At 40.4% G+C, this 13,791-nt stretch overlaps 1 protein-coding gene across 1 annotated transcript; it reads right to left on the bottom strand.

Moving 5' to 3' along the window:
- Positions 1 to 2,287: 2,287 nt before the first annotated feature.
- On the bottom strand, positions 2,288 to 3,948 carry LOC110892540. The gene is made up of 2 exons (XM_022139697.1): positions 3,440 to 3,948; positions 2,288 to 3,329 (listed from the first exon to the last, which is right to left on the bottom strand). Exons 1-2 carry the CDS (start codon positions 3,946 to 3,948, stop codon positions 2,288 to 2,290), a joined length of 1,551 nt encoding a protein of 516 aa, XP_021995389.1.
- Between the last annotated feature and the right edge of the window lie 9,843 nt (positions 3,949 to 13,791).

Raw genomic sequence — 13,791 nt, 5'->3', positions numbered from 1 at the left:
GGACGACTTTTCCATCTTTGGAGACTCATATGACCAATGCCTCGATAATCTTGAACGAATGCTATCCTGATGTGAGGAAACTAACCTCGCCCTTAACTGGGAAAAATGCCATTTCATGGTAACAGAGGGAATAGTACTCGGTCACAAAATCTCAAGCGAAGGAATGGAAGTTGATCGAGCAAAAATAGATACTATTTCTCGATTACCTCCTCCATCCTCCGTAAGAGCAATCAGAAGTTTCCTAGGGCATGCCGGATTTTATAGAAGGTTTATCAAGGACTTTTCAAAAATTTCAAGGCCTCTAACAAAATTACTTGAAAAAGATGCACCCTTCATCTTTGACAAGGAATGCAATCAAGCATTTCTAACCCTCAAGGAAATGCTAGTCAATGCACCTATCATGATAGCGCCGGATTGGAAATTTCCTTTCGAAATCATGTGTGATGCAAGTGACTTTGCTGTTGGAGCAGTCTTGGGACAAAGAAAAGAAAGGCATTTCCACCCAATCTATTATGCTAGTAAAACTCTTAATGATGCACAAGAAAATTATACAACTACAGAAAAAGAATTACTAGCAGTGGGTGTTTGCTTTTGATAAATTTCGTTCTTATCTTGTTCTTTCTAAAACTGTAGTTTATACAGACCACGCAGCCATCAGGTACCTTTTCAAGAAGCAAGATGCAAAACCCCGTTTGATCAGATGGATTCTACTCCTCCAAGAATTCGACATCGAAATCAAGGACAAAAGAGGAGCAGAAAACACTGCTGCAGATCATCTCTCACGCTTAGAAGACCCAGCTTTGGAAACGACCAGAGACGAGCAAATCAACGAGAAATTTCCCACAGAATCCTTGGAAATGATGGAGAGTAGACAAGAGCCATGGTATGCCGACTACGCTAATTTTCTAGCTAGCGGTATAGTCACCAAGGGATGGCCACATCATCAAAGAAAGAAATTCTTTGCTGATGTAAAGCATTACTTTTGGGAAGATCCCTATCTTTTCAAAATGTGTGCCAACCAGCTCATCCGAAGGTGCGTCCATGGTAATGAAGCACGAAGAATTCTCCGTCATTGTCATGAAGGTCCATACGGAGGACATCACGGTGCCGCAAGTACCGCACGAAAGGTATTTGACTCAGGATTTTACTGGCCAACCATTTACAAGGATGCACAAAACCTTGTGAAGACATGTGATGCCTGCCAGAGATCAGGTAATATTTCTTCCAAACACGAAATGCCTCAAAATGGCATTCTCGTTTGTGAAATCTTCGATGTGTGGGGACTCGATTTCATGGGACCTTTCCCACCTTCAAAGGGAAACAAATATATACTTGTGGCAGTCGATTACTTGTCTAAATGGGCAGAGGCCGAGGCTCTTCCAACAAATGATGGAAGAGTAGTGGTAAAATTTCTGAAAAAAACTGTTTTCTCGCTTCGGGACACCAAAGGCTTTAATAAGTGATAGAGGTACCCATTTTTGCAATCATCAACTCGAAAAAATATTAACAAGGTATGGGGTCTATCACCGGGTCTCAACAGCATATCACCCTAATTTCGATTAGAGGACTTCTAGGGCGACTTATTGAGCATTCTTGGAGCTTTTTCGGAGATCTTGAAGCCTAGGAATCATCGGTACGAGTTCGGGGAAGAAGACTTGAAGATCTAATCGGGTTTACTAGTTCTTTATGCTTGACTTTTCTTACGAAACTTGTCATGATGAATTCATGTTTTGACATCTTTGAATTGTTTTCACGTTTTATGATTCTTGGCTAAATTTATTAACCGCCTAGACTTTGATGAATGGATTAATTTAGAGTTTTTACCGGTTATGTTATTTGCATGATTAATTTGGATTAATTGTGTTTTGTAAGCGGTTTGATTTAATGGTTTGATGTGTATGCGTACTTTGAATTGGTTTATTGTTATTATTTGCTTCATATGATTCTTAGTGACGGTCTATATCACAACATAGAGTCATATTAGGGTTTAGGATTTCGCTGAGTGTCTATATCACATAAGAAAACCTTAGCTCTTTAGGGAGAATCAGCTGATAACCCCTAGAAGTAATTGGTAATAATTCACTAAGTCTTAGTGTTCTACTAGTCCTAATACCTGGAAAGTGAGGGGCTATTGGTAGGTCTTACCCGGCGAATTGCTTTAGATAGTCCTTGGAAAAGGTCATGTCTTGGTTTACCCGTCGGTTTTATTAGTCTATCAAGTCAAATTGATTACTTCAAACTACCCTAGATCTAGGATTGGAAAAGAATTAGGGTACTTACACAATAATTAGACAACTGGAAATGGGCCAACAAGATCGATGCCCCATTGTTGGAATGGCCAGGCGGATGTGACAGGTACTAGCGGATTTTTTGGTCGGAGTGTCTTTGGTGCATGGCGTTGACAGGCTGCGCATCTTCTTAATAAATCAACTGCGTCCATATGCATTTCTGGCCAGTAGTATCCGGCGTTCATTATTTTTGCCACGACCATGCGCGGTCCCGCGTGTATTCCACATAAACCTCCATGGATTTCTCTGACCAGGTATTGAGCATCTGTTTTATCGACATAACGTAATAATGGTCCCATGAATGACTTTCGGTAAAGGACGTCATCCGCCATTTCGTAATTTATCACTTTGTGTTGGAGTTTTCGGGCTTCTGCTTTTCCTTCCGGAAGTTTCCCGTGTTGTAGGTATAAGATGATCGGAGACATCCAGGATGGGTTACCGACCTCTATAATGTTTACTTGCTTGAGATGGATCGATGGATTAGACAGTACCTCTATGCGCACTTCTTTTGCTAAGTGCTTGAAGCTGGTAGCGGCCAATTTGCTAAGCGCGTCTGCGTGCTTATTTTCGCTTCTATTTATATGGTTAACCCTGAATGTCTGGAATTGGCTGATTAACATCCGTGCTTGTTCAAGATATAATGCCATAGCTTCTCCTTTTGCATCGTAGTGACCATTAACTTGCTCGGCTACTAGTTTTGAATCAACGTTGGCCTCAAGGTTTCTTGCCCCCATTTTGAGCACTAGACGAAGGCCTGCTAAGAATGCTTCGTATTCTGCTTCATTGTTGGTACTTTGGAAGTCTAAGCGTATGGCATATGTGAGCTCGTGATTGTCCGGACTGACCAATCGGAGGCCTGCTCCTGCTCCGTCATCATTGGAAGCGCCATCTGTGTGTAAGGTCCAGACTCTGTCGTTGAAAACAGGTGTAGGGTTCTGGATTGCCTCGCATTCTTGTACTTTATCGATGGGCACTTCAGTAGCGAAGTCTGCTAGAACTTGCCCTTTGATTGCTGGTTTGGCTTGTAGAAGATATTGTATCCTCCCAGCTCAATGGCCCATTTAGCCAATCTTCCCGCCACATCGGGTTTTTATAAGATTTGGCCTAAATGATAATTTGTGAGAACCGTGATGACGTGGCCCGAGAAATACCTGCGCAAACGTCGGGATGCGTGCACTAGTGCTAGAACCAATTTCTCTATCATCGAGTAACGAGTTTCTGGGCCGGTGAGCATTTTGCTGATATAGTAAATTGGAGTCTGGACGTTTTCTCGTTCCACCATTAATACTGCTACTTCCGCGGCTGATAGGTATAAGATTAGTGGCTCTTTTTCTTTTGGCGCAGTCAACATTGGTAGCTGAATTAAACATTCTTTCATTTGTTTGAATGCTGCTTCTGATTCAGGTGTCCATTGAAAGGGGGTTTTCTTCCCGCAGTTTCGTAGCGTACTGATAAATGGATAAGATTTAGCCGCATGATTAGCCAAGAATCTGTTCAAGGCTGCTAAGCGTCCGGTGAGTCTTTGCATTTCTTTTATTGTTGCGGGTGAGGGCATTTGCTGGATAGCCTTACATTTTCTGGGTTTACTTTGAAGCCCTCTCTTGTGACTATGAAGCCCAGAAATTTTCCTTCTTCCATGCTGATGTATTGCAAAATACATCTTTTATTCGTGTAAAGTTTGTATAGTTTTCGTTATATTTAGTTTTGATTTTCGTTAGAATATGCATGCTATTAATTAAATCGTGTTTCGCAGGTCTTGATGTTCAAATATGCGAGAAAGCGAGTAAAACGAGTAAAAATATTGAAGTGTCAAGTCTTGAAGCATGTTGGAAAGGTCGAGGAGTTGAAATAGAGCTAAAGAGCTGAAAAATCACTCTCTGGCACCCCATCACCCACTAAGGAAGTCTGTGGCACCAGGCGAGAGTCTGAAGTTAGTACATGAGCTGAAAAACAAGGTGGCACCCCACCACCCAGTCCCTGATTTTATGGCGCCCAGCCAGAAGCTTCTGGCTGGCAATTATTACGAATTTAATAAGGGTTTTTTATGGGAAGCCATATATAATCATCCTAAACGTGAAAAAACCCTAATTTCGATTAGAGGACTTCTAGGGCGACTTATTGAGCATTCTTGGAGCTTTTTCGGAGATCTTGAAGCCTAGGAATCATCGGTACGAGTTCGGGGAAGAAGACTTGAAGATCTAATCGGGTTTACTAGTTCTTTATGCTTGACTTTTCTTACGAAACTTGTCATGATGAATTCATCTTTTGACATCTTTGAATTGTTTTCACGTTTTATGATGCTTGGCTAAATTTATTAACCGCCTAGACTTTGATGAATGGATTAATTTAGAGTTTTTACCGGTTATGTTATTTACATGATTAATTTGGATTAATTGTGTTTTGTAAGCGGTTTGATTTAATGGTTTGATGTGTATGCGTACTTTGAATTGGTTTATTGTTATTATTTGCTTCATATGATTCTTAGTGACGGTCTATATCACAACATAGAGTCATATTAGGGTTTAGGATTTCGGTGAGTGTCTATATCACATAAGAAAACCTTAGCTCTTTAGGGAGAATCGGCCGATAACCCCTAGAAGTAATTGGTAATAATTCACTAAGTCTTAGTGTTCTACTAGTCCTAATACCTGGAAAGTGAGGGGCTATTGGTAGATCTTACCCGGCGAATTACTTTAGATAGTCCTTGGAAAAGGTCATGTCTTGGTTTACCCGTCGGTTTTATTAGTCTATCAAGTCAAATTGATTACTTCAAACTACCCTAGATCTAGGATTGGAAAAGAATAGGTCAACATTAGGGTACTTACACAATAGTTAGACAACTGGAAAGGCGTCTAATAACCGGTAAGATTAGCGGCCTAGGTAGTTCCACAGGTTTCTCCTTGAGAAGGGTCGAGGGGCCTCGATGGTTCTCAATAGGTTTAGTACTTTAAGATCCTGGTTCCATAACTCGTGCACTTAACTTAATCGGTAATCCCTTAAAAACAATCCAGGATTCTTGTCTACGTGGTCTCGTTCTCATATAAGCAAACCCTATCTTAACAAGTTCGTCATTGTCTTCATCGACGACATTCTGATCTACTCCAAGAGTCAGGAGGAACACGAGCAGCACTCACGTCTTATCTTGGAACTTCTTCGAAAGGAGCAACTGTACGCCAAGTTTTCTAAATGCGACATCTGGCTTCGTGAAGTCCACTTCTTAGGCCATGTGGTGAACAGGGATGGGATCCATGTTGATCCATCCAAGGTAGATTCGATCAGGAACTGGCCTGCACCGCGTACACCAACGGAAATACGCCAAATCTTGGGTTGGCGGGGTATTACAGACGATTCATCAAAGACTTCTCCAAGATCGCACAGCCGCTCACAATGTTGACATAGAAAGGTGTTACCTGTCGTTGGGGTAATACACAAGAAACGGCTTTTCAGTGTCTGAAGGATAGACTATGCAGCGCACCTATTCTCTCACTGCCAGAGGGCACGGATGATTTTGTGGTCTACTGTGACGCATCGATACAGGGGCTTGGTTGTGTATTGATGCAGCTTGATAAAGTTATTGCCTACGCTTCGCAGCAACTCAAGGTTCATGAACGGAACTACACGACGCACGATTTAGAGCTGGGAGCTGTTGTTTTCGCGGAGCTGTTGTTTTCGCGCTTAAGATATGGCGATAATACCTGTACGGTACCAAGTGCACTATTTACACCGATCACAGGAGTCTCGAGCATATTTTCAAGCAGAAGGAATTGAACATGCGTCAACGACGATGGGTCGAACTGCTTAATGATTACGAATGCGCCATCAAGTACCATCCAGGCAAAGCCAATGTCGTGGCTGATGCTCTCAGTCGAAAAGACACTCTACCTAGGCGTGTACGAGCCTTGCAGCTCACTATTCAGTCTGATCTTCCTGCACAGATACGAGATGCTCAGGTGGAAGCATTGAAACCAGAAAGCGTAAAGGCTGAAGCTTTACGTGGTTCGAGGCAACGAATGGAACAAAAGGAAGACGAAGCCTACTATGTAACGGGGCGTATTTGGGTCCCACTATATGGCGGTTTACGAGAACTTGTGATGGATGAAGCTCATAAGTCTCGCTACTCGGTACATCCAGGTTCGGATAAAATGTACCACGACATCAGAACTACATATTGGTGGCCTAGCATGAAGGCCCACATAGCAACTTACGTCGGCAAATGTTTGACGTGTGCAAAAGTCAAAGTGGAGTATCAAAAACCAGCGGGCCTACTTCAGCAGCCCAAGATACCGCAATGGAAATGGGAAGAAATTTCCATGGATTTTGTTACAGGCCTACTCAGATCCCAGCGTGGGAATGATACTATATGGGTGATCGTGGATCGACTCACCAAGTCTGCACACTTCCTGGCTATAAAGGAAACGGACAAGTTCTCCACCCTCGCAGACGTTTATCTTAAAGAAGTTGTTTCGAGGCACGGGGTGCCCACCTCCATCATTTCAGATCGGGATGCACGATTCACGTCAGAGCTATGGCAAGCGATGCACAAATCTTTCGGCTCACGGTTAGACTTGAGCACAGCGTATCATCCTCAGACGGATGGGCAGTCTGAGCGAACGATCCAAACTCTTGAAGACATGCTTCGGGCATGTGTTATTGATTTCGGCAACGGCTGGGAAAAAGCACCTTCCTTTGGTGGAGTTCTCATACAATAACAGTTACCACACCAGCATACAAGCCGCTCCATTCGAGGCAATGTACGGACGTAAATGCCGGTCACCTCTCTGTTGGGTAGAGGTGGGGGATAGTCAGATTACAGGTCCAGAAATGGTAGTTGACACTACTGAACGAATAGCACAGATACGACAATGCATGGCGGCAGCACGCGACCGTCAGAAAGCCTACGCGGATAAGCGTAGGAAACCGTTGGAATTTCAGGTCGGGGACCTGGTTTTATTAAAAGTCTCACCCTGGAAGGGTGTGGTTAGATTTGGTAAACGAGGCAAGCTCAATCCACGGTATGTGGGACCATTCGAAATCACTGAAAGAATAGGCAAGGTAGCCTACAGACTAAACCTACCAGATGAACTCGGTGCAGTTCACAACGTGTTTCACGTGTCGAATATGAAGAAGTGCCTGTCAGATGAGACCCACATAATTCCTTTTAAGGAACTCACTATCGACGAGCGGTTGCAGTTCGTCGAGGAACCAGTTGAAATCACGGACCGGGATGTTAAGGTCCTCAAAAGCAAGAGAATCCCTCTTGTTCGAGTTCGTTGGAACTCCAAACGTGGCCCAGAGTACACCTGGGAACGCGAAGATCAAATGAAAGAAAAGTACCCCCAGTTATTCGGAACCAATGCACCCACTACTGAGACTGAAGCTACTACTGCGGAATTTCGGGACGAAATTCCAAATCAACGGGGGGATGATGTGACACCCCAGGAAAACCAGTGAACAATACAGCTTACCTAGCTTCCTCAGTGAGTGCGTACCAAATTTCGGGACGAAATTTCTTTTAAGTTGGGGATAATGTGACAACTCGAATTTCCAAGATTTCTAGTTCGCATTTATGGCACGTTTATTGATTGTTTAATTGTTTGCTTGCACAATTAGTTTGCTGTGAAACTGCAACGTTTTTGATTCAGTTAAGTATATGTGTTGATTATGAAAGATTTGTCAAATGTATGAATGTGGTGGTGAAACTGTGAAACTGTTTGAGATGGTGTGCTATTGTAAGATATAGTAATTCAGGGTGTAGAGAGCAATTAGTGAAATCTAAGTCATAGTTAACCCTAATCTCTTTCTCTAATCATTCACTAATCATCACAAGAATCAAAACACGTACCCTCACATTCTCTAATCCTCTCTGCAACCATCTTCTCATCATTCTTGGATTCACAAGTCTCTTGCAACAAGTTTAATCTTCCAATCCATTTAGAATCAATCAAGGTAATTGTTTAATCATTGTTTGATGTTAATTGTTGATTGATTGATTGATGTTAAAACCCTAGTTCTTCATGTGATAGGCTGTGATTATTGATTGATTCTGATTATTGTGTTATGATGATGATTAGTCGTGAAATCATTTGCTTGTATGATGATGATATTTGTTGAATTGATTTGTGCCATGTATTGTACGAATTAGGGTTCTGGGATCGTATGAATGCTAGAACGTAACTGATTGGATTCTTGTGATTCTGTGCCATGGTTTGGAATTCACACGCTATTGTTAGTCTGAGTTTTACAATATGATGAAGGATCCGAGTTTTAGTTACATAATGTTGTCCGAGTTTCTTGAAGAATACACCTATGTCCCGAGTTTTCTAATACAAACATGCATGTCCGATCTTTTTAAACATGTAATCATGTCCGAACTCTTTGGTTTAACAACATGGAGTCCGAATTTTATATGTATTTGATGTTCCGAATTTTATACATAGGGGGGTCCGAATTTTGTAATATTGGGCACAATGTCCGACTTTAATGAATGATGGCATGGTCCGACCTTGTTAAGGAATATCAAGGTCCGACTTTTTAATATATATGGCAAGTCCGACTTTTATTGAGACATATACATATGTCCGACTTTTAAACAAGTCCATGGAGTCCAAGTTTCAGTTAATGAACAAGCATGAGTCCGACCTTTACCCCCACCCTTGTTCTATCCGAGTTTCATTGTCTTAATTGGTCCGAACTTTAACTCCCCATACCCCTTTGTCCGAGTTTTGTTACATCCTAATCATATGGTCCGAATTTTGTATCCTTACACCTTATCCGACCTTTACCATGTACGTTGGTCCGAAATTTAAAAGGCATAAGGCCTTGTACGAGTCTCATGTTAACTAAGTCAGTAGATGGTTAATTGTATTTATATGGGCCGCACACCTCTGTTGGTGGGCCGAAACTTAGGGGATTATTATAATCTCATATGGTAACTAGCATTAATGCTAAGGTAGACTTGTAAATCGTGCTTGGACTTCAGAATAGGTTGGGTTGTTATGTTTGGGTTGGGCTAAACGGGTGAGTATCATTTGGGTTGCATGTTGACAGGTTTGGGTCCTATTCTCTTGTGATGACCAAACTAGTTAGATATGATAAAATAACACATGCGTGTACGGCTCTAATTTGCAATGTGAACGTGTGACGGTATGGATACTTGCTACAACTTGTGTTATAGTACGAACTATGCTTGTTATGATATACGTGATGTTTATCTGCTAGTTGTTTATTGCCTGAGCAATAGGTGTGTAACTGGATACGTGAATTATGAATTCATGAAACTGACCGTCTCTGGTAACCACAATAGGGTTTGATAGATCATTGTGAGGACGTAAGTTAGCATACCGAGCAAACCAAGGTGAGTTCACACAGCCAAGGCATGGGGTTTCCAGGGTGGGAATGGGATTGATTTATTTATTTGTACCTCTCTAGATAATGGAACGTAATGATATGATCCTCGGGTGAGGAAGGTGACTGGTTAAGATACTGCTAGACTAGTGATGCTTATAGAACTGATCTTCGCACACACGCCGGGGTTGGCTGCGATAATATGACTGATCTTCGCACACATGCCAGGGTTGGCTGCGATAATATGACTAATCTTCGCACACATGCCTAGGAAGGCTGCGAACTATACATTAAAACTTCGCACAGGTGCCGGGTGTCCGCGATGCAAACATACCTAGTCTAGAATACTTGAGAACTTTCCCTAGCCTTCGCATACATGCCTTGAAGGGCTGCGATACGAACTAATACGATACATGACTTAATGAACGAATACAAGGCTTATTACACTATTGCCATTACTGAACTATAAACTGTGAACTCGCTCAACTAGTTGTTGATCCTCTGTTACATGCCTTGCAGGTCGTTAGATACATGGAGCTTGCACAGGGAGGAGCAGGTCGTTGTGGAGCATGGATCGTGGATGTTTTGTTTAAACATTTAAACATTTGAACTATGATATACATTGGGTTTTCACACTTATGCTTCCGCTACACTTGATACTATAATTATGTTTTTGAACACCTATCGTATTGAATGATTGGTTGCATTTATTATACTTGATATTAATTACATGTTCAATATGATTGGTGGCTTGATCCTGGTCAGTCACGCTCCCAAGCGGTGATATTCCGCAGGTGGATTTTGGGGGTGTGACAGATGTGTCAGGAATACCGGATCAAATAAAAAGATGTATGGTAGGATTTAAAAAGGGCGTCATGTTATTAAAATACCTCTGAACGACCCCAAGGGCGACATGTTATTAAAATACCTCTGAGCGACCCAAATTTATAAATCCCAAGATCCTTAAATCGTTTGACAAACATCTTACATATATATATATATATATATATATATATATATATTAACCGGTCGTTCCTAAAGTCCGTCTTTTATATGGAATTTGGATTATTGGGAATGTTGCTACTAAAATGCTGAATAGAATTCTTGTGAAAAAGAAAATTAATAATGGTTAACTAGCATAACCAACTCTTGTGAGAATCCAAGATTTAAATCCTTGGAAATGTCCGTCACTTTAAGAAATTACAAGATGCCAAAGTGTAGAAACATGTAAGGGACATACAAGCATGCAATGGCTGAGCCAATAGGTCCCACAACTGAGAAAGTAGCATGAAGTTCGGAATCCACGAGGTTGCATGGTCAAGACTTGAAGTTTGTGAAAATTTTGTTTCTGACCAACAGTTACGGACCGCAAGGCCCTAGTCTTACGGTCCGTAAGGAGGGTACCTGGGCGATTTCAGCAAGGGTCGGTTACGGACCGTAACTGTTTCAGCATACGGTCCGCAAGAGATGCTTACGGACCGCAAGGCCTTAAGCTTACGGTCCGTAAGGCAGTCGCTGGCAACAGGAAATGGACAGCTGCCTGTTCAACCTGTTAAACCGACTTAAATGAATGGTTTTCGAAACCAGGGGCTTGCTAGGCAGTTTATAGCATCATAGAGACACCTGGGGTGATCTTGTAACCACTCTAGACTACCTTGGCATCATCTTGGACCTCAAGGTTCACTATATAAGAACTTGATGTTGTGAACATTTGGTATGCTCATTTGCAACTTTGGTTCAAGACTTCACTGGAGCTCCTGGACTACTACAAATCTTTCTTAGGCCTCATAAGCATTCTTAAGACTCTTGTAAGTGTCCTTAATCCCCTCTAATTACTTTTAGCTTAGTTAATTAGCTAAAAATCAAACCATCGTAATTAAGGTTTGACTTCGGGATTAGTCCATAATTACTCACTAATATCCCGAATTAAAAGTACCTTTAAGTAGGTAATTATGTGGGTAACAAACCCTTAAAAGGGTATTTCCAGTTTCCCACTCTAACTATGTTAATTGTCGAGTCAAAGCTTGTTATAAAAAGTCAACAGAAAGGTTAATTGCGAATTAATACATAAATAACAATGTAGGATGCATGCAACCTGTTTAATCATTAAAACAACTTGGTAATTAATGTAAGAACATGTTCCAACATGTTCAACTCGACAATTTTCAGTTTAGGCTCGGTTTGGAACCGAAAGTCGCAAAGTTTGACTTCTGCTTTGACTTTCAGTTCTGGCCCGTTTAAGCCAAGATTAGGATTGCCTTAGAGCTTCTTTCGAACCTATTTACATGTTAGTATAACTCTCTGAGATTATACAACTTGGTTCATTAGATATCCTTTTCACATGCATGTTTCCGTTAATCGCTTATATGTTGACCATTATGCCCATTTGACCTTAAAACGGGATTTTTGAAAATGTAAAAGGGTAGGCACCTTAGCTACTGATTTATAAACTTGCACCCAAAATTTGAAGTCAGTTTGAGGTCTAGATTAAGAGTTATGCTCAATAGCGTAATTAAGAACTTCTTTACTAATTAAATGGCGTAAATTATGTTTAGCCTATCAAAACCCAAATTTTTATACCAAACTTTTACCCACTGTTATAAAATAATATTTTGGGATTTTTGGAGATTTTTATTTATTTTTAGGCTGAGCATAACTTAGTATTCTAGGATTAATTCGGTTTATGCCGGTTTTACCCTTTTTAGCCATAAAATGAGTTTTACAAATCCTTTTGACCTCAAACCAATTTCTACTGATTTGTTATGATAAATTAATTACTTTGAGCCTTCTGGAATATTAAAAATATCAGCTTTTTACAGGAAACCCGGAAATGGCTCCAAATCGCCTTTTTAGGCATTTTTAACACATAAGTGTGCACTAGAACCTTATTTAGCTTAAGGGTTTGAACCTACTGATGTAATTAGTATACTTTTATATTTTAAACAGTAGGCAAATGTTTTGAACTCAGAATTTCCAGAATTGACCTTTTAGGCACATGTGAAATTACCAAAATGCCCCTACGGTGCATAGTAAGGTTAAAGATAATAAATTTCACATAAATTTGATACCCTACTGTTATAACTTAGTAAATTAAGTATATTTACTAATTTAATCAGACCTGTAACTCAGGTTATCATTTTTAACCCTTTTTCACCTTATGAAATGACCAAAACGCCCTTTTGAGGCATAGTTTTGGTTCATAATCATTTGGGGCATAATGAAAGGTATCATTCTGATATCACAGCATATTTTAAGCATATTGACTTCAGAAACTTGTATTTGACTCTTATGGTTACTCGTTACGCATTATACGCGTTCGGATCGGCTTAAGTGACTAGTTTGGCCATTTTAGGCATTTTTAACACATAAGTGTGCACTAGAACCTTATTTAGCTTAAGGTTTTGAACCTACTGATGTAATTAGTATACTTTTATATTTTAAACAGTAGGCAAATGTTTTGAACTCAGAATTTCCAGAATTGACCTTTTAGGCACATGTGAAATTACCAAAATGCCCCTATGGTACATAGTAAGGTTAAAGATAATAAATTTCACATAAATTTGATACCCTACTGTTATAACTTAGTAAATTAAGTATATTTACTAATTTAATCAGACCTGTAACTCAGGTTATCATTTTTAACCCTTTTTCACCTTATGAAATGACCAAAACGCCCTTTTGAGGCATAGTTTTGGTTCATAATCATTTGGGGCATAATGAAAGGTATCATTCTGATATCACAGCATATTTTAAGCATATTGACTTCAGAAACTTGTATTTGACTCTTATGGTTACTCGTTACGCATTATACGCGTTCGGATCGGCTTAAGTGACTAGTTTGGCCATTTTAGCCGAAACGGGTCAAACCATATCTTTTTGGTCTCAAAATCCAGAATGTGATTATGTTACCCATATAAAACAAGTGTACAAGCTTGTTGGGGCAAAACCACATTCTAAAACGGTCTTCGCCTTATTGTGCGTTTAAAACCGTAATCTTTATATAAAACTAACCGGTCTAAGCTTAAGACTCGTTAGGATTCTAATAGGTTATTAAAACCTTAATTTCCAGATCTAGGAGCCCAGTAAAAGCTACTTGCACTCGTTATATTTGGTTTATACTTGCTCAGGTAAATACGTTTAACTTATTTTCCCTATACGG

This window comes from Helianthus annuus, chromosome 12, assembly GCF_002127325.2.
Source record: "Helianthus annuus cultivar XRQ/B chromosome 12, HanXRQr2.0-SUNRISE, whole genome shotgun sequence".
NCBI classification, from domain to species: Eukaryota; Viridiplantae; Streptophyta; class Magnoliopsida; order Asterales; family Asteraceae; genus Helianthus; species Helianthus annuus.
Note: the sequence above shows the minus strand (reverse complement) of the source record. Positions and strands in the feature narration are given on the sequence as shown.

Coding starts and splice junctions, on each gene's coding strand:
- LOC110892540 (XM_022139697.1), bottom strand. CDS start 3,948: ATGTATTTTGCAATACATCAGCATGGAAGAAGGAAAATTTCTGGGCTT. Junction 3,330..3,439: donor GCATCCCGACGTTTGCGCAG/GTATTTCTCGGG, acceptor TTGAGCTGGGAG/GATACAATATCTTCTACAAG.